The 20,633-nt window shown below is 39.2% G+C and overlaps 1 protein-coding gene across 4 annotated transcripts; it reads left to right on the forward strand.

Moving 5' to 3' along the window:
• Nucleotides 1-128: 128 nt before the first annotated feature.
• Nucleotides 129-20,414, forward strand: LOC130608308 (carbonic anhydrase 13-like). Of its 4 annotated transcripts, none has more exons than XM_057426153.1 (9): nt 624-1,219; nt 6,060-6,257; nt 6,617-7,406; nt 7,942-8,006; nt 10,054-10,172; nt 13,429-13,524; nt 14,592-14,654; nt 15,827-15,982; nt 18,208-20,414. In XM_057426153.1, coding segments are annotated over exons 4-9 (549 nt in total). In that variant the 5' UTR covers nt 624-1,219; nt 6,060-6,257; nt 6,617-7,406; nt 7,942-8,005; the 3' UTR covers nt 18,322-20,414. The 4 variants fall into 4 exon arrangements, with proteins under 4 accessions (XP_057282135.1, XP_057282136.1, XP_057282137.1 ...); XM_057426154.1 differs by having other exon boundaries at nt 7,204-7,406; XM_057426155.1 differs by lacking the exon at nt 6,617-7,406.
• The last annotated feature ends 219 nt before the right edge of the window (nt 20,415-20,633 follow it).

Consider the following 20,633-nt stretch of genomic DNA (forward strand, 5'->3'; position numbering starts at 1 on the left):
GCGCGGTGGAGCCAGGGGGCCCGGGGCTGGGGCTGGGGCTGGGGCTGGGGCCGGGGCCGGGGCCGGGGCCGGGGCCGGGGCCGGGGCCGGGGCCGGGCTAGGCGGGCGCAAAGCGCTGCAGGCTTCTTATCGGCTCCCCATCGGGGCGTAGCCGCCCGTCGCCTTCAAAGCGGGCGGCGGTGACGGGGCGGCCGCATCTCGCGTTCCAGCCCGTCCTGGCCCGTCCCAGTCCGCAGCGGCCGGCGAGCAGAGCTATGCTGCACTGGGGATACGATGAGCACAACGGTAAGGCAGCGGAAGGGCGGCGCGGTGGGGACCGGGAGTGGCCGCAGTGCTTTCCCCGGTGCCGTCGGGGCGGCCGGTGCGGCAGGGGGCAGTGAGACCGCCCCAGGGCACCTCCCGAGCCCGTGAGAGTGATGAATGAGCTGAAATGAAATGCTGCTTGGGCTTCCAAGCGTGAGACCGGGCAGGTTTTTGTCTCGGAGTGATGCACGGCAGGCTGCTGCGAGGGGCGTCGGGGCGTGCAGCGTCGCTCACGGGAGTCGGGTCGGGCGCTGGCGCTGCCTCATCCACTGCACGGATTTCGTTTTCTCCCGTAGTTACCAGTTTCCTGTACATACTGAGTATTTATTGAACAGTCACACTGGTTGGAGGTGCTCTATTATCGGCATTGCCTCTCTGATTCAGGGTACCGTCTGCTTCTGTTACACGGTGGGAAACACTAAGGACTAGGATCGGTCATTTGCGTAACTACGCACCTAAGAGGAGATGCTTTTGGATTTTAGTTGTTTCATGGTTTCCTTAATCTTGTTGGTCTTTGAAGTCCCAAGATGTACTCATCAACAGGTTTAAAGACTTTGCTCTGTTTTGCATTGTAAGTCATGCAAATGTTGCTCTGGTGTGCAGACCAGCTCACAAGCCATGCGAAATGAAAGTGCTTTTGTAAATTCGAGACTCAGCTTTGATAAAATGAATAACTTATACTGTCTGTTATAATGCACAGACAAATAAACTACCATGGTACTAAGAGGAGAAAGCTATATATTTGCATATACTAATACCAATAGGAGTATGCTTTCTGTATATTATTACTTAAGAGTTTGGAATACTGTTTGTACTACCTTTCCTGCCTGGCCCCTTTGTTCCATCTTTTCTGGGTGGATGCACTTTTCCTGAAAAACTGGGTGGTGGTTGATCACAGCGATGTTGCAATGATTAGGTGTGTTATCTGCTTTTGTGCAGTGTACTCTACCCCTCCCCTGAAGACGTAAATGGGTCTTGTTTTTCAAATTTGTTTCTCCATATGTTTTCCAAGAGTGCTGTAAACTTCACCTGCACTGTCCAGATAAGAAGCCCATTTTCCCTCCCTTTATACTACCCCTGCTCCTTTGCTATTCTCAAATTCTAGGAAGGGGAGGGCACAACAATTTCTATCAGGGTAGCCCTGGACCTTACTTGAGGCCCCATTTGTTCTATAAAACTCTGTTTACTGGTTGATAACATATTTGGGGTGGAGTTTGGCTTTCTCTCTCCCCTTTTTTGGAGCCCCCAGCAGCTGGGGGGTGGGTAGTTCCTCATCAATCCATCCCATTCCCACCACCTCTCACAAGGGACTAGAGGAGAAAGGCATGAATAGCCAACACTTAACTGCTCTTCCCCAGGATCAGTTTTATTTCTCGTATTTTTCTTTTTTTATGCATTTATTTTATTGCTTTTGCTTGTTTCTTGTTTGGCTGAATAGCAGATGCAGGACATTGCTCTGACTCCTGAAAAATTGTATTGCCCTGCATGGCCCTGAAAATAGTTTCCCTGAAACAAAGATTACATTTTGAAACTAATGAGTCAGAAACCGAGTGAAATTAATTACATGTGTTGCAGTCAGATATTAAAGTTGACTTCCTGAAGAGTTGGAAAGACGTCTGCATTCACTCCGAGTTGTGCATTTGCAGTGATAAATGTGCTGCTTTTTTTAAACTGGGGGAAAACTCATTTGACCCTAATAACTGCAACATAAATCATTATGTGCATAAACTGTCAAATATTACACATACATGTCTGCATATATGGTATATCTATGTATAAGGATATGGGCTGACTGTTACACAGAATGAAGTGTTGTGGTGGGCTGAGGATGACTGGACATCAGATGCCCACCAAAGCTGCTCTGTCACTCCCTAGGGACAGATCACTCACCAATTACCATCATGGGCAAAGCAGTCTGAACTTGGGAAAAAAAAAGTAATTTAATATATTACCTATCAAATCAGAGTAGGATAATGAGAAGTAAAACCAAATCTTAGAACATCTTCTCTCCACCCCTCCCTTCTTCCTGGGCTCAACTTGAATACCAATTTTCTTTAATATCTCTCTACACTGGGAGCTGGTGTTGGTCTGGTTGTTACTTCATTGGACATAGGGGAAGTTTCTGGCACCTTCTTACAGCCCCTCCGCTACCAAAACCAAACCTTGCCCCATAAACCCAGTATAAATGTTCTCCCTTTCTTTGGGCATATATTTCTGTATTTCCTTGGCCTTTGCTTTCTTGCCACTGTCCTTATGTCACAGTTTTGATGGTGCCTCTGTATGGAGGCTTAATATTGAGGTCTTGAAATACGTCTTTTGTGAGGCATTATGCATGCTTTTCTTTGCTGCCCAAGGTTCCTGTAAAAAGGGGAATGTTATCCCCCCTTCACAGAAACAGTCCTTTTAGTTAACTGGAGAATTGGCGTAGTTAAAAGACAAATCAAGAATCAATTGCTTTCAGTTTAATATTTGTTTAATAAAACATATGTATGTAAAATACTTACATATATTGTTGTTTACTGCAAAATATCTCTGGATCTAATTACTACTATATCACTGAGACACTTTATAAATAAAAAGGGATATGAATTCATAGAACCATTCAGGTTGGAAAAGACCTTTACAAGCATTGAGGCCAACTGTAATTCCTTATACTATTTTTTCTCCCTGAGAATAATTACATGGTCCTGACGTCTGCTTTTGAAACAGCACTTAATTATTACCTATTATGAATTGTCAATTGTTTTTATTTGAGCTAATCCTATTGTCACCTAATATGCATCTAAATTACTTGCAAACGTAACTTTGTAAGTTTAAATATTTTGTATATGACAATGTGAGCAATGCATTCACTTTAGGAATAAACAAGGATGTGATCCTGCCATGGTCAGACCATGCCAAACTAATGAACTTTGTGCATATAATAGCAAACTAAAAAAGAATCCACTTTTTCACCTGTAAGTGCTCTATTATGCAAGTATAGAGGCTCAATGCAACTGAACTGTATCCTGCGATGTCTCTGATAGGCTTGTTTCGAGTAAATCTATCCTTTTGATGAAACTTGTCATCTTTTAACTCCAGATGGATAAAAAAGCACTGCTGTTAAATGCTATAGTGAGTTCAATTTCCTGACAAGTTCATAGCTGCCTTCATTATGAGATCTGTTTCATTAACTGAGTGTGTGCAGTGCTGTTGGGAATCATAAATATGATCATCTGATCTAAAAGTGACCAGGGTGTTCATCGCATTTGGTTAATTCTGTGTCCAAAATAAAGGCATGCAGTCTTCAGTGCAGATGGTTTGGGGTTTTTTTGTCCTAAATGTTGGTCACAATGGCTTTGATTCTTAAGAGCTATGAGGTGATGTCTAGCAACAGAGCACTTTCCATAAATTCAAAAATTGACATTTATTAAGCAGATTCTTTTGGTAAATTAAATAATTAAGGGAGCTGAATTGGTGAGTACTTTCCTAGGTATGTCTTAAAGTACATATCTAGAACATTAAAGTGTACATTATGTTGAGATGGAGGAATGTAACTCAGGTCCAAACTCAGAAGACATTTTCATCCTGGATTCCCTATCAGCTTAAACTTGATTGTGTGATATGCAAAATATGATTTTGGTCATCCAAGCTAAGGACAAGTAAAAAAGCAGGTACAATGTCTTTTTAGAACTTTTTTAGAACTTTGTAGAAGTTTATTGTCAAATAACTAGTTAATGACAGAATCACAGCCTTGGGTCCTCTTTTTGGCACATTCGTATTATTTCTGCATGAAAATCATTCATATTATTTAATGTACAATAACTAGTTATTTCTGGGGTGGAGCAATAGAATCATCGAATCATAGAATAGTTAGGGTTGCCTTTCTTCAGTTAAGGAAAACCTGAAACATTAAAATAAGGTAGCAATAAGCTTTTTCTAAGTGTCCCAGATCACAGTACTTAGGTATAAACAATGGAGTGGTGCTGATTGTAAATAAAATTGTGCATTGCATCTCAAACTACAGGGTACTAGGACATAAACACAATTAAAATTATATCCTATGCTAAACTGTACATAATTAAAACATTGAATAGCTTTGACCATTGTGAAGTGAGAAGAATTAAGTTTAAACAGCTTTATATTATATATATGTATCTTCAAACCAGTAGGATTTATATATTCTGCTATAGAAGCAGCTTCCTTCATGATTTTAGTTAATGAAGGCATTAACAAAAGGACTTTTTAACAAAGTTATGACAGAAGACCCTTGCCTTTGTTCTACCTGAGGTTTAAGTCTTAGGCTGGTCTTTACAAGCTTCTTCTTTTTTCCATTTTTCAGTGCTGCTTGGAGGAGAATCAGTCTCTGCCCAGGTGGCTGCTGCCGTGGGGCACTTCCTTTCATGATTTACTGCCGGGGTGCTTGTGTTATTTTAGCACCTGTGAATTTCTGAGCTATATTCTCTTCTATTGAAGTCAAAGAGAGAAAGCTATCTATCAACTTTTGATGTTAGGATATTAATCACCGTGTGACACATTTTAATCCCTTTTTTTATCATGTTTATTTAAGCGCTGAGCCATCCAGAAAGACACAAGCCAGAGATAAGTCACCTTCAATGTAGGGAGTTATGAGGATTTCCAGTGAGGCAGATTTTACAAGATCAGCTTCTGATGCTCATAGTTAAGTGTTTATTATATCCAGTCTTTCTTAGTTAATTTATTATGCTTCTTACCCATGACAAGCCTGGAGGAAAAAAAAGTGCTATGCTCTTTATAATACTGAAAGATCATCAGCCATGCAGGCTTTCCACTTTTCCCTTACCTTACCCTCTTTCCTCTTTCCTTGTCTGATGTCTTTAGTTTATAGAATATGTTTCACAAGCAACTCATTGTTCCCGTTTTTCTTCTATGGCCCCTTTCTGCACTGTTTATTGTTCAAATATGATTCAACAACGGCACATATATTTTTATTGAGAACTCTCTGATGTTTAGTAGATAAGGACACCTCACACATCTCATCAATTAAGCTTTTGTTACTGTTTTAGAATGCCATTTGCCATTTTTCTTATCTACATGTTGCTTATCTACAGAGACAAAGCTTTTCAGCTGACTTGTGGCTTAGCTTGCATGGAGGGAGGACAGGTAACTCAGAGCTAATGGGTTGGGAGGTCTGTGCAGCAATGCTTAGGGTACAGGCACAACTATCAGGCTTCAGGATGCCATGCACCACTTGGCCTTTTTATCAACATCTCCCCATCCCGGTCTGCATAGTCAGTGGAAGATGTGTTCTCAGGTCTTTTGCATCCAATGACTAACGTATTAAAAAAAAAAACCTTAATGCAGAGATTTTGGATAGGTAAGAAGTAAGTCCTTAAAGACATCATGAGCCATGATACTAGGCAAAAATAGCATGTCAGAAATTTATTGGGGTGCAGTGCCTGTTGGATACAGGATGCTTGATTTGAATAAGAATTTGTTGGATATGTCTTGTGTGTAGTTGAGTCTTAATTGTGAATAATTACGTATCTACCTACTGCATCTGGCCTTGTTCAAAGGCCAAATGTAGTTAGATACACCATGTAAGGTAGATAAAGGGATCCTGAGAGCTGCTGCTGTGGTGTGGTGCAGCAAAAATAGCTGAATATTTTGATCCGTGTTTTTCTGGTGTGCCCTTTTTGCATGTAAGAGATGCAAACAAGAACAATCCAAACTGAGTTTTCTTTCACATGAAGAAGGGCACTGCCATCAATTTAGACTTCTCCTCCAATGCATTGCAGGGCCTGCCCACTGGAAGGAGGTTTTTCCTGTTGCCAATGGAGACCGTCAGTCACCCATCGACATCAAAACTGAGGAAACCAAGTATGATCCCTCACTCCGTTCTCTAAATCCCAGTTACGATCCGGCTTCTGCTAAAATCATCCTTAACAATGGGCACTCCACCAGTGTCGAGTTTGATGACAGCGTCAACAAATCAGGTTAGTTCTTTTCCTGTTGCACTGTGTCTTCTTCCACTGTTTCCTGAATAGAGTACATACAGCCTGGGCATGTCTCACAGCTGAATATAAACTCCTCATTAACAGTAAATCATTGCTCCTCCAGGTGATAGTTTCCCTTTTTTTCCCTGGCTTTCAGCATGATGCAATGTAGGAACATATTTGGACATGAGTTTGAAGTTGTATTTCTCAGAAAGTGCTAGGTTTCCCTTTTCACAGGGCTGGTTTGATCCACCTCAACCAACTAGATAGTGCCAGCCCCCTGTTTGAACAGTGTTGTGTGAAATTTTTCAAATGCTGCTCTCTCTCACTGCAGATGAATCCTTTGTGTCTCATTACAGGTTCATTCCAACCGAATCGCTCATGTCTCTTATCTGACTTTAGCTGAAAGTTTGGTTATATATTTTTTTTCATTTTTGCAATCCACACCTCGACTTTTTGTGTCAGGAAAGAGCTAATACAGAACAAATTAAATATATTCCAAGTGATCCCCTTTCTTCTCTGTAAAGTTTTATTGCACCAGTCTTTTCTAGGAGTATGTAGCTTCCCTTTCTGAAAGCAATAATTCTTATTTAGAAGTTCTATGATTTAACATAGTCTTTTAAATCAGTTAGTGCCTTCATCTTTAAAGCCTTCTCCTCAGTGGTAGGCAAGCTAGCACACCTCCCCTTGAAACTGTAGGAGTGCAGATTCTTCAAGCAATAAAATCCTCTTATGGTTGTGTGAGGCTTAGCTGAGGACCCAAGCTCATGTGATGCTTTCACAAGGGTCGATGCCAGAAGAGGACTTATTTGTGATCACCCTGTCCATTAGTCTGAGAACCTATTAACTTGTAGCAGCAACAGGGAGAGACCTAGATTGAGACACCATCATACTTTGCTTTCATGGACAGTCTAAGGTTAATTCTTGAATTTTCTGTTGATACAAGCAACATTGGATGTTGCCTGAAAGCCATCAGCTGACCATCAGTGATCTGGTCTGACCTCCTGTGTGTCAGATGCCACAGTACTTCCCAGAATTAATCTCTGCTTCAAGCCTAGTAGGCATGGGTGAACTAAAGCACATCTGTTAGAAAAACATACAATCTTGATTTCAAAATTGCCAGCGATGAAGAGCCTACCACAGCCTTTGGTAAGTTGTTCTATTTGTTAATTATCCTCACAATGGAAATCACGCTTTATTTTAGTGTAAGTTGGACCAACTCAGCCTTTAAGCTACTTTTCTTTTGTTGGTTTTTGTTTGTTTGTTTAATAAAAAGTAACAAATATGAATATGAATACACCAAGAACCTCTTCCACCTTCTAACTCCATCTTTGAAGTGATAGGGCCTTAACACAGTATTTCTCTAGGCTTACACGGGTAATGTGATCCTCTTCTTACTGGTTTCCTCAGGCCTTAGCTCCGTGGATATAGTTGGTGTCATGGCAAAGCACTGACAGATGTTGATCAGATAATTAGTAAATGTAATCCCCAGTCTCCTGTCTGTTTCTTCTGTGTATGGACTAGATTGTTCAGTCCACACAAATGCCTATACCTTTTGGGCGTTGTCATGCTTTACTTATCAAAGACTTCAAATTCTTCTGTATTCATAAACTGAGTTACTCACTATTTTCCCTAATATTTGTCACTGACAAACTTTATCAGTAATGTTTTTGTTTTCTTTCAGGTCATTGATCAAAAAATACTGAATTTTCTAGGGCCAAAATTTGGCCTCTGGGGCACTCCTGTGAAGTAAGAACACCTAACATATGTTGGTTTAATTAAAAAAAAAAAAAAAAGAAATCAAATTAATTGGTAAAATTTTTCATGTTAAATGCATTAGCATCTTTTAATGCATCATTAACTGGGCTCCATATGAACTATTTCTTCATCTTGGCCAGCACTGAAACTGGGCTGTCAAGTCTGTAACTGTATAATTCTTTTTATCCTCTTTGGTGCCACATTCTCTGAAATTGGTCTATTGGTATTTCAAAGACTCTTCTTCCAGTCCTTTTCAAACTTTGAGATCTTGGTATTTGCCTTAAATAGCTTCTGACTAACCTCTTCCTTAATTACTGTTGTAATGGAAGGGCTTTACCATTGATAGTGATGTGGCCCAAATACATCATCAGGCCATTTTCCATCTTTTTCAGCAGTAATTCATTGAATGCTGATTAATTACTATATAATTGTTTTCCCTCAACCAATTAGAACACCAGTCTTTACACATTTCTAGGATCATTTGTCTGCAAGTTTTCAGTCCTAGAAAGAAGGAGTTTGTTTTAGGACTGCCACTTCCCCATCCCCTTTGTTCACTGGGTTTATAGGCTCTGTAAAAGCATGGTTCTGAGTTGAAGTTTTAAGGAGGTCATATACTTTTCTCCACAGATAAACAGTTCCAGTTCCTTTTAATTAGCCAGGCTACTTGTGTTAGCAGAGAGGCAACGAAGTTTAGGCTTTTAGAAGAGAGGAAAACTGTTGTCCCTCCCATCACTCTTAATTTAAAATCTATCTAGTTAAAGCTCCCCTCCTTTTCCCTTAAGTTCTCTATAATGAGCCAGTAAACCCACCCAGAATAATTCCCAAACCCTCAGAGGAAATGTGGAGCCAGGAGAGTGGGGTGCTTTGATTTGCAGTGAATAAGGAATCTTTCTGAATGTGATTCACATTCGAGTCTCTGTGCAGAGATGGTTTGGTTCCAGCTGTGCTTAGCAAAAGACAAATACTTCCAAAAGCAAAACAATGAAAAGCCCACCCATATGCCTGTTAGGTAGAACAGAAGAGAACAGAATAGAATTAATATTTCAGTTGGAAGGGACCTATAACAGTCATCTAGTCCAACTGCCTGACCAATTCAGGTCTGACCATGTTAAAGCATGTTGTTAAGGGCATTGTCCAAATGCCTTTTAAACATTGACAGGCTAGGGACATCAACCACCTCTACAGGCCTGTTCTAGTGTTTGACCGCCCTCTTAGCAAAGAAATGCCCCATGTAAATCTCCCCTGGCACAGCTTTGAACCATTCCCATGTGTCCCATCACTGGATGTCAGGGAGAAGAGATCAGCATGTCCCTCTCCACTTCTACTCCTCAGGGAGGTGTAGAGATCAGTGAGGTTGCTCCTCAGCCTCCTTTTCTCAAAACTAGACAAGCCCAAACTCCTTAGCTGCTACCTGTAGGCCATTCCTTCCAGCCATGGCTAATTAAATGTTTGTAATATTAAAGTTGTACAATGCTACAATGCATATGTAGTGTTGGCTTCATTTTATGTATGCTAATAAATGCTCCTTTTCCTCGGACTTAAATCTGACATAACTGGATCTATTTGCAAATGAAGGAAAGAGCCTTGAAATTTTTTTGCTTTCCTCCAAAATTTCAAAGAGGAGAAGAAATTATGTTCACACTGTATTTTTCTGATCCTCCCCTTTATTCATAAAACCTATATTTTAAGCGTAATTTCTTCGTGATTCTTTTAAGTACTTTCAAGAGAGGAAACCACTTGAAAAATAGACATATTGTCCCATCTTCAGAGAAGTATCCAACCCTGGATAAGTAAGGTAAACCTGGTGACAACAGTATTCCCTTTAGTGGGCAATAACCCACTAATCTTCTACACATAAGTGCACTTTTGAAAGTCATATCCTGGACAAATGAGAGTTTCTGTAGTACTTCAAAGAAATGGGAAGCCATTGAGAAGGAGTAGGGAGTTGTCTGAAGACTGAAGTCTGTGTCAGGCTAGAGGATGTGGGTAGCAGCTTCCGTTCCTGCAGTGAAGCCTCTTCATCTGCTTGGGTTTCCAGTGCTGACTGGGGGACCACTCAGCGGGACCTACAGGCTGCGCCAGATTCACTTCCACTGGGGATCCAATGATGAAGCCGGCTCTGAGCACACAGTGGATGGGATGAAGTATGCAGCAGAGGTAAGGCTTTAAATGGCATCATCTGTACCTCTAAGCTAGTGACTAGTTTTCCATTGTAAATAGAATGTTGCCCCTCCTCGTCCTGCTTTTTATTCTCCCCCCATTTTATTGAAAGACAAGTGGTCTTCCTGAAGTGTTGCATGTTTGGTCCGTTCTCAAAGGAGAACCCATTTGAAAGCTTTGGAGAGCATTAAAAAAGGAGTACAGAAGACAAGAGCTTGATAAAAGCAAGATTTAATGTTCAAGAGTTAGTTTAAACATTGTCTTTCCCTGTGTCTTCCTTGAAGAATCTTTTCAAAGTCAGCTTCCATTACAAACCACAGAATTATTTGATTTGGGGTCTGTGCCATGTAAAGTTTATGCAAGACTTAGGAGTGTTGCATTTTCTGATGCATATAGCAATGTCATGGTTATGACTTTGAGAACCACACGTTAGTATCTGTGGGGTGCTGCCTGTGGAGGTACCGCATTTCAGTGGCGGCAGTGTGTCAGAGGGAGAAATGACACGGAGAGTTTGCTCCTGCTCTGTCTCTTTTGGTGCCCTTGAATAGAATACAGTAGGAAGTATTCTGTATCCCATTCCTCTTTGCAAATGGAAGTAACATGGAGTGTTTTCAATGAGACTGAGATCTTTAACACAGTGGAAGAGCTTTCTGGGGTTAAAAAGAAGTAAAATGTGTAAAAGTAAATGTTAATGGAAAAATAAATGACATAATATTAAAGAAGAAAAAATGAAATGTATGCACAGTGGTGTGATCAGATTTTACTGGAAATGCTATAAGAGACAGTGGTCAGAAAAAAAAAAATCAGTTTCTAATGGGGAAAAGTGACATTTGCAGTGTTTAAAGACTTATGTTTTCCACAGGAACCAGGTGAGATGGAATATAAAGAATTAATAGAGGTGCTTTAAAACCATTAAGTGCCAAAACCAAATTTCTAGCTGAGAAAATATATATGTTTCCCATCTAAGAAACCAAATGGAAGGAGAAAATATCTGAATTTCTAGCCAGTCTAAAAACCTTTCTGTTACCTGTTGGTTGAGTAACCCTCCACAAGAAGCTTTCTAGATGTCACTTTGGCTTTGGGATAAGAAATCCAGAATTAAGATCAAGGCTTCTGAGCACTGTTCACATAAAAAGAAAACACCTCAGAAGGAGACATGAAGATGGTTTCAGTGCTCACCTTCTTAAGAAAGTTGTGCAAGATTTCAAGAAAAAGCATTGACCCGGTTGAAGGAAGAATTAATGTGCAGGTAAAGAAGACTGCAAAGTTCAGTCCCCTAAGCCTACCGGGAAGCAGAAGGCATCCATGGCTTCATTCTTTGTGACAACGTATGGTCTGATCAAGGTCTCTTCACAAGCTGCAATGACAGAGCGGTGGTAAGACGGGATATATTCCTTAAAAAGAAGTTACGAGCCGTAAGAATGGAGCTGTACCCAAAAGTGTTTTACAGCTCTGTTTATATGGGGGTATTGGTTTTTAGGGAGGTTGGTTTGGGGGTTTTTTGCAAAGCTATGAGGGAGTGGAGATGGGCTATATTCAGTTCTGGGAATTTTCCTTTTTGTCATTTGTTGTTTTTTTGTTTTTTTTTTTTCTTTAAATCCACAATAAAAGTAAATTCCGACTGAGAGTATCTGTTTTCTTTTTATGTATGCAAAAGTGTAATTGTTTAAATGTTGTTTAATGTAGCTTCTGTGAACTTATACTAGTGAGTGGTGCAGGCACTATGAGCTCCAGGATACTAATGCACCTGAGAATGGTTTAGTGGACTATGTTCTCTTCCTGGTTTAATTTAGAATATTCTTAGCAACATTCCTTCGAGGATCTCTGAAGCTGGGAGCCAACGTGTGTTTCATCATAAGCATGTATATATTATTACTGGTTTCAGTGGGATTCCTAACTTGCTGGAAGTAATGTTTCAGCACTTTAGAGCCCAAGTGCTCAACAAACATACCTTTTAAGATCTCCATTTTACAGATATGGAAAATTTAAACGAATAGAGGTTAGGTAAGGTCTGAGATTAGAGTCAAAATCTTCACACTCCTAGATCCCTATTTCAACCATGCAGCTATGTCTTTTCCCATAGAAAACCTTTAAAGTAAGTTCCAGCTTTCCTAAACTGCTGTCACTTTAGAGGTCTTGAGATGCTGTATTCCAAAAGGAAGCTTTTTTTTTTTTTTTCCCCAAGGGTTCATCCCAGTTTTTGTCACTCAGTGGAGTTGCTTTTCAGCACTCCTAAAGAGTAGAGTTTAAAGTCTGGGAAAACCAGTGCCATGTTCTACTTCTGAGCCTCTCTTTCTTTATCTGAAAACTATGGGTAATAAGATTTACTAATCCACTGAGGATCTGTGAGAGTTTAATGTTTGTGAAGTACTTAGTCGTAATACTGTGTGAGTGTTTGTGCTCTCTCCAATTTGGCAGTTGGACCATTTCCCAAGGCTGGAACATCCGGGTGCTTCCCGGGAACCAGGAGCTCCTGCTGTGGAGCATGGCCAGGATTTAGGAAACCTGGCTTAACAGAAGGGATTGAGGTGGTATGTGGGCAGACATCACAGGCTTTTCCTCTCCCCATCTGGCTGGTGGTGTCTGTAAGCTACTTAAGCAACTACCACTGTGCAGTTCCAGAATAATGCATGTTGGAAATGCAAATGCTCAAACCTGAGATAATCAAGCTTCTTGTAAGTGCCAAACTACTGGTAATCATAGATGACATTTGGGAGGTATCAAAAAGGAAATTTCAGTGTTCAGCTTAAACTAAACATGGGAAAAGGGGTTGGTGCATGTTTAATGTGTGTTCCCCTGGCTGTTTTCTAGCTATTTACGTGGCTGATTAATGTTACTGAAAGCTTGATTAAAAGAAAAAGAGGAGCAAAATAATAATGACTTCCTCATGATTCTCAGTTACTTTTTAAAATCATCTATGCTAAAAACAGATTTAAAAGCTTTAGTTATATAACCATGGGACATCTTGTCTTAGCCTCTCTGTTCAAAATCTGGGGTCCCAACAGCAGTTTGCCAGGCACTGTGGCATTCTGATTGCTGCTAAATTTTGAATAATCCCAGCCACTGAAATGCTTCTGCCATTTCTGTAAACTACATATTTACCAAATTCATGAAATATTTACATTTAGAAAACCAAATGGCTCTGAATACAAAAGAGCAAAGTAAAGTATCAAAACCAGAAAAGTTGCAGTATTAATTTGTGACTATTTGAGTTCAGCGGGAGTTGATGCTGTCTGTGTCTCTTGCTTTTCAGCTTCATGTGGTCCATTGGAACTCAGAGAAGTATTCCAGTTTTGTTGAGGCAGCTCGTCAGTCAGATGGATTAGCAGTCATGGCAGTATTTCTGAAGGTAAAAAAAGAATGCCTGATCCCTCCTAGTAAATCTGCATAATAAACCCAAAGGGATAATGAGATGATTGGTATAATTATTGCTAAAGGCATACTTGTTTTATATGGGCATTAAATGATACTGTTTCCTTCACACTGTTTCCTTGCCAATATGAAAAATTGTGCTTTCTTGAAGGTGAAAAATATCAGATTAATAGATTTTCAAGACAGTGAGACTCTTCAGTTTGCCTAGTGGAACTTTAATTCAGCTGCCCCTAAATGGATCTTGACTAACAGTTTTTTTTAGGAGAGCAATGTGATTTGATTCAAATGCTTCTCTAAAGGTTTGTTTCTGAGCTGGTAGTTTCTTCTGAAAAACAATAATAAGAAAGCCCCCAAACCCAGAAACTGGGGAATTTCCTCATATTTGTCATATACCTCTTTGCCTTCTGTACCTGTTCTAAAATGAAATTAAACTCTTGCAACATCTTAACTGCCTTCTGTATGAAGAAGCAGACGGAGAATTCACACAATCCATGACAAAGGATGGTGCTGGCCCCAGCGTGGTCAGGGAGTAGTTGTATGCAGCAGTTGCAAAGAACTGTTTCAGTAATTCTGTCTTTCAAATTTACATTAGTGATTCAAGGACAGTTTCACACGATTTCTTAGCGCATAAATTCTGCTTGGGATGCATAAGAATGATGTTTTCACTGTTTTAAGAATTCAAATTTCAGATGTAAGCCTACCACTTTTAATATATTGCATATAAAACATTAAAAATAAATTGCTTTTGTTCTCCTGCAATATAAAGTTTGTGGGTCTTTTGTAGCTGAAATAATTACTATGAGTAGCCAGAATAAATACTGTCTATAAATAATAAATTAAAAAAAAAAGGAAAGAGTAGATCTTCTTTACGACCAGTACTGTTTCTAAGGACCAGCTAGTCAGACTTGTACTCACAAAATCCATCAGATCTCACAGTCATTTAAGTTCTTTGAAACATTTTTGTTCTGCATTTGCTATTTTATTATTTAATTTTGCTACTTTTCCCTGGAGCTCAAATATTTCTTTTTTGTCTGGTCTGAACAGATTGGTGAATGCAACCCTCAGCTGAAGAAGATTACTGACCGCTTGGACACCATCAGAATCAAGGTGAACAAATACTTCTAAGAGAATACCAGTATTGGTGGTTGCTTTTGTTGCTTTGGGGTTGGTTTTTTTGGTAGCCTGTCTGCTACTGCCTTCACTTTCATGTTCCTTAGTCCCTAATTTCGTAGCTATCCTTATCTGATTTGGGACAAAATTAGGTGAAGTGAAAAACTAAGTTTAGGTGAAGTTGAAAACTAAGCACTAAAACTAATTTTTATAAGGTAAGGGATCAGAGGAAAAGGCTAATTCTTCACAGAACCTAGTCTCTGACAAATCTGTTGCTATGACTATTAAGAGGAGAAGAACATATTTTATGGAAAACTGTGAAAAAGATGAGGAAAAGGTTTCCTTCCCTGTTTTGCTGAGGTACAGGTTGAGAAATAAGCTATTGTTTGTATGAGAGAAATTAGGCAGACTTATAACATCATGCATCCTACAGGCATTTCTGGCCTGGTAGCTGCAAAAGGGGGAAGAAGAAGTAAGCTGTGGGCCTGGACAAAAAGAATGGGGAGGGAAGCAGATGGCAGTAAGCTGTGGGATTGCTCTGCCAGCCCCATACAGACCACATTGAAAGTCTAACATCTTCTCACCTCTCCCTTCAACTTCCATCTTATGGTCATTTGTAATTCTAAGCTCTGCCTCCTTTGGCATGATTTATCTCAGCCTCTTGCTTTTAAATAATACTGCACTGTTTTTCCTCTCTTTTTTTTTAAATACAAAAAATAATTTTCTAAATGTCATAGAATCACAGAATGGTTTAGGTTGGAAGGGACCTTTAAAGCTCATCTGGTTCCAAACCCCCTCCCACAGTAGAGGTCCAGGTTTTCCTAGGCCAGGTTGCTCCAAGCCTCATCCAACTTGGCCTTGAGCACTGCCAGGGATGGGGCAGCCACAGCTTTTCTGGGCAACCTGTGCCAGGGTCTCACCGCCCTCAGAGTAAAGAATTTATTCTTAATATCTAATCTAATCTACCCTCTTCCAGGCTACAACCATTCCCCCTTGTCCTATCTATACATGCCCTTGTGAAAGGTCCCTCTGCAGCTTTCGTGCTGGCCTGTTTAGGTACTGGAAGCTGCTCTAAGGTCTCCTGGAGCCTTCTCTTCTCTAGGCGGAACAAACCCAGGTCTCATATATTTAATCTAGAATCACAACAAGCTATTTTGTTTTCTTTCCAGGGTAAAAGAGCACTATTCACCAACTTTGATCCTAGCTGTCTGCTTCCCAAATCCCTGGACTACTGGACTTACTTTGGCTCTCTCACTGTTCCTCCTCTTCTTGAGAGTGTCATCTGGATTGTTCTGAGAGAGCCCATAAGTGTTTGTTCTGAACAGGTATTTTTGAATTTTTCACTGCTATAGAAACGTTGCTTTTGTAAGACTTGAAATTGTAAATACCACCCAAAAATATATTTATTTCAGACCTTGGCATTGCATACCTCATCAAATTTTCAAAGGACAAAATATGTCTATCAAATTTATACTAACTTCTTTTTGCCATTCTTTGTGAACAGCTACTTCTTTTCTTTTTTTCTTTTTTTTTTTTCCCTAAGAATCTGCATACTCTGATAATTAACAGTAAAAATAACCCACAAGGAACTTACAAAAGAAAAGTGTTTTGGTGATGCTTAGAAATCCTAGAATTCCATTATTAGTATATCCTGCTAAACCTCATTTTGGGATTTTTATTTGTCACATCAATAGTAAATGTCTTCTTGCATTCCAGATATGTAAAACCTAGTAAATTTACTAGAATAATGAAATTCAGATGTAATTATAATAAGTGAGGTTTTATGTTAGGCTATCTTAGCAAAAGTGTGATACAAGAATCTACTTAAATTTTTTGTGAAATTAAGCTTAATGCTGTATGTTAATGTTGCAACAGTGACACCCAGTGGGCTGATCACCTTAGGTATAAAAAGCTTTTTGCATTTGAGTCACTGTCAGGTTATAATTTCTAATATTGGGTGTTGATATATTATTAATATTCTGAGCACATGTAACCCTCAAGATTTTGGTGCCACAGCTTTTGTCTCATTCATGGTAAATATTACAAATACCTCAGAAAATTCAGTACCTGAGGCCACATGAAATGGTGACTGCAGACTGTGCAAAATGGTAAAACAGTTCCTTGAATGGGATGCTTGTTAGTCAGGAGACTAAAATCCTGTTTGTCAGTGTGTGCATTTTTCTCATCCGTATCTCTTCCCCACTCCCCTCAATCTGGCTTCATAAGACTCGCTGTAATACATATCAATCTGGAACTGAAAATGCTTGTGAAGATATCAACTCCCAAAAGACAAGCCATTGTTAAGGTTAAAAGGTTCTTATTTGGGCTAATCTATAATGAATACATTCTCAAATGTGAAATACAGTCTGCAAACACCCATGTGTAACAGATTCAGAGGACATGGTGTTAGAAACAGTGTCAAATACAGTGATTCTTTAAGAGTCATTTTTCACAGGCTGTACCTATATCTTAAGTATTTAAGTATGCTATATTCATATAAATATAAGCGTGCATGTAGCTAAAAGTGTTTGTTTCTAGTAATGTCCACCATTGTGATTGATCAATAATCACCATCACTGGTACTGTGCCATTTAAATTTATTCCTCATGTTTGTATTTGTTCTGGGGTTTACAGTTTCCGACATGCTTTTGGGGCATTTTTCAGGTTGAAAAAATAAAAAATAGATTTTAAGACTGTAGAAACTCACAGGGAGCCTGAATTACAGATGTTAGCTTTAGAGTGGGGTGAAGTAAGGTAGCATTGACTTTTTTGCTCTTACTGTGATTAAGGTGCAGTGTACCATACAACTAAATGCTCTATTCTAATAAAATGATTGTCATACTGTCCTACCTCTGGTAACTTAGAAGGGAACTAAGGTGATTTATAAAAATAGTAAATATTGGAAATATTAACAATTAGAAAAAATACTAAACTTCAGGTCAGAAATCAGACTCAGCCTTTCTGAGGTTTAGACATGGAGCTCTGATGCGGGTTTCTGCTGAGATCACGTTAAGCAGAGGAGCTTATACTGAAAGAATAACTGCTTGTTCTGTGTCTTCACAAGAGAAAATTTTGAATTCTCTCCTGGTTTGAGTACATGTTTAATATGTGAAAAGTGCTAATTGCAGAAGCTTTCTATAGCACCGCACCTCCTATTCCAGGTTAATTGTGAATATACAGTTTGAACAAGATGTACACAAGTGCATATAATATAGCTAATTATTGGCATGAAATATTCTAGAAATCTCCATACTGTAAAATTAAACTAAAATATATAAAACCCCCTGGTTTAAATCAGGTTATGGAAGACAAAGTGTGAATACAGGAAACAAATAATCCTTATGCACAGTTTCATTCCAACACACGCTTTGGGAGGGTTTTCTCAGTAGTCATTGCTTTTCATTTGCAAGAACATGATATAGAAAAATAGAGTTCCATTCTTCCTTGCAGCAAAAAAAGGTGACAAATATCTTTAATATTTACTACATGATTTTTCATTAGTATAAGCATGAGGGTTTTGTGCTGAACCTTATGTCTCTCTTGATTGCAGCTAGCCAAGTTCCGCAGCCTCCTGAGCACAGCTGAGGATGAAGTTGCCTGCTGCTTGCTGAGAAACTACCGCCCTCCCCAGCCTTTAAAGGGACGAGAAGTCAGGAGGAATTAAAGGAGTAAAGACAGAATAGTCTCCCTCTGAAACCAAAGGCTGAATTAATTTTAATAGTTAATATTCTTAATGATTTTTTTTTTTTGTGAGTTGTTTTAACAAATAGGTGTTGTTTTGTTAGTGGTTACCATGCAATCATTTCTAACAGACAAGTATGTCCTGAGCTGTTGCAGGTTCATCAATGTTAACAGATCTGACTGTGTTTGAGTGCATTGGTTTGAGAGTGTCTAGGCATTAGCATGCACAGAAGGCAGTGCTAATTATAAAGTTCAAGACATGGTGAAGGAGTTGTCCAGAATTTGCCACCATATTACTGAACAGGATCTCTGATATTAATGGCATCAAAGGATGCTGTGGGATTATTATTTTGGTCTCTAGCATAACATTTAGCTTCTAAATAAGACTTCACACCGTAATTCTCAAGAAAAAGATGTTTCAAAGTTGATACATTATCATTGCTGACTTCTGCAATACCACGCTTACCTTCCTACAAAAAAGCAGTAATGACTGCTTTTAAGTAAAACAGATATATGCATATGATCCTGTTATTCTGGCTGCTTCATGGCAGTAAAGATGTCATGATTTTTAATTTTTTTTAAGCAAATAGTAAGGATTTTGTATATTCTAGGATCATATCAGATGGATTAGGTATTCCTGAATTCCATCACATGTAGTGATGCAATTGTCCTGAAAACTTAAAGGCAGAAAGGCACAGAGGGAATTGTTTGTTCCTAAATCTAATCTGTTGGATTTGATGAACAGTAAGGGACTGTAACACTATATCTATGTAGCATCAGACTCCTGCTACTTAAAAACAGGAGGCAGGGGTAGCTGTTGCTCCAGACTGTTTCCTGCTAGACACGTTGCACACTGCAGTGTGAAGCACATGCTGCATACCTCACGTCTTGCAGTGGAACACAGCACTACTCAGGTATGTAATGTATCCTAGGTACTGGCTAATGTTCTGCTATAATAGCTGAACTTGGGTGGGTTGCACTTACATTCCAAGACCAAAGATAGCAGATAGACCAAGCCAAAGAAATCAGAATCAATTCAATATCTAATAAAAGATCAGCCCTCAGCAGCAATTGTTGAAATGTCTGTCTTGAATGAATTTATTTGAACCTGTGTTTCTCTCAGGAGCTTTTGTTATCTGAATATAATTGTTTGGTTTGTGCCAAATTGATTTTCATTATTTTTAATGAATTTGCCATAGGATAGAGCTTAGTATAGGATTAGGTTTACCCTCAGACTGTGAGTACTAAATAGTGAAAACCAGTGATACCTAAAAGAGGCAGCTAAAGGTTTCATGGGCAGCAACTACCACCAGTCTCTGCAGTAACTTGTGACCAACTCGCCTTCTGTGACTGCTCTGCATGAGCTTGTGTTTTTATAGGTTTTATATGCTGTGCCTTGTACCTCAACAAGTCTTTTAATCTTAGATGGATAAATATGAGGGAGATCAGAATCAGGATTGACTTTATATACCTTTATAAAACTGAATAAATTAGACATAGAGACATAAATATTTTAGCTTAGATTAAGATAGGTGGATTTGTTTGTTTGTTTATTTTCTCTTCCCCAGTATATAGCTACTATTACTGCACAGCCTCTCAATACCCGCTGAATGTTTTCTGAATAAAGAGCGCAAATAGACCATGGGAGAAATAAAAGGCATTTGGCAGTGGCAGAAGGTGTAAAGATTAGCCAAAGAGGAAAAACCTGCAGATACTTTTTGTTTTCTGGCATAGGGAGAAGAATGCAGCTGAAAAGACCTCACGTTGGTTCTTTATGAATGAGGATGTCTGGAAAATGTGCATGGAGAATGCAGGGGCGTATGCGTGTTTTCATACTCTTTTTTAGTCTTAGTGTTGAATCTGATATGTTTCCTTGTCATGTGAATAGCTGCAGAACATGAATGTTTACAAATGCTCAAAGGTTATAAGGTTTGTTTGCCTCAAGAGAGAGTGATAAGACTACTGCTTCATGTCAGAAACAAAAGTTTTACATGTTTTTTACATATTGAAAACAGTGGAGTTAATCCAGTGCATTCATATTTATAAGGATTTTATCAAAATAAAAAATTTATTGTAGGAATGTGTCTTGTATTTTGTATTGAAGAGATTCAAGTTTTACAGAGAAGGCTGCGATTTTATGAATACTGCCTGCAGCTCTAGTTTTGGAAAAAATTGTCACCCCCTCATTTGAAGTCTGTCTTTGGGCAGTGCAGTATTAGGTATTTCTTTAGTGTTCCAAGTAATATGTCTTTGGGAATGGTAAGACATGCAATCAATTGTTCATAAAGTTTCTGA

Source organism: Pezoporus wallicus, unplaced genomic scaffold (genome assembly GCF_028554395.1).
Source record: "Pezoporus wallicus isolate ANWC-B61680 ecotype Strahan unplaced genomic scaffold, APGP_CSIRO_Pwel_v1 contig_4131, whole genome shotgun sequence".
NCBI classification, from domain to species: domain Eukaryota; kingdom Metazoa; phylum Chordata; class Aves; order Psittaciformes; family Psittacidae; genus Pezoporus; species Pezoporus wallicus.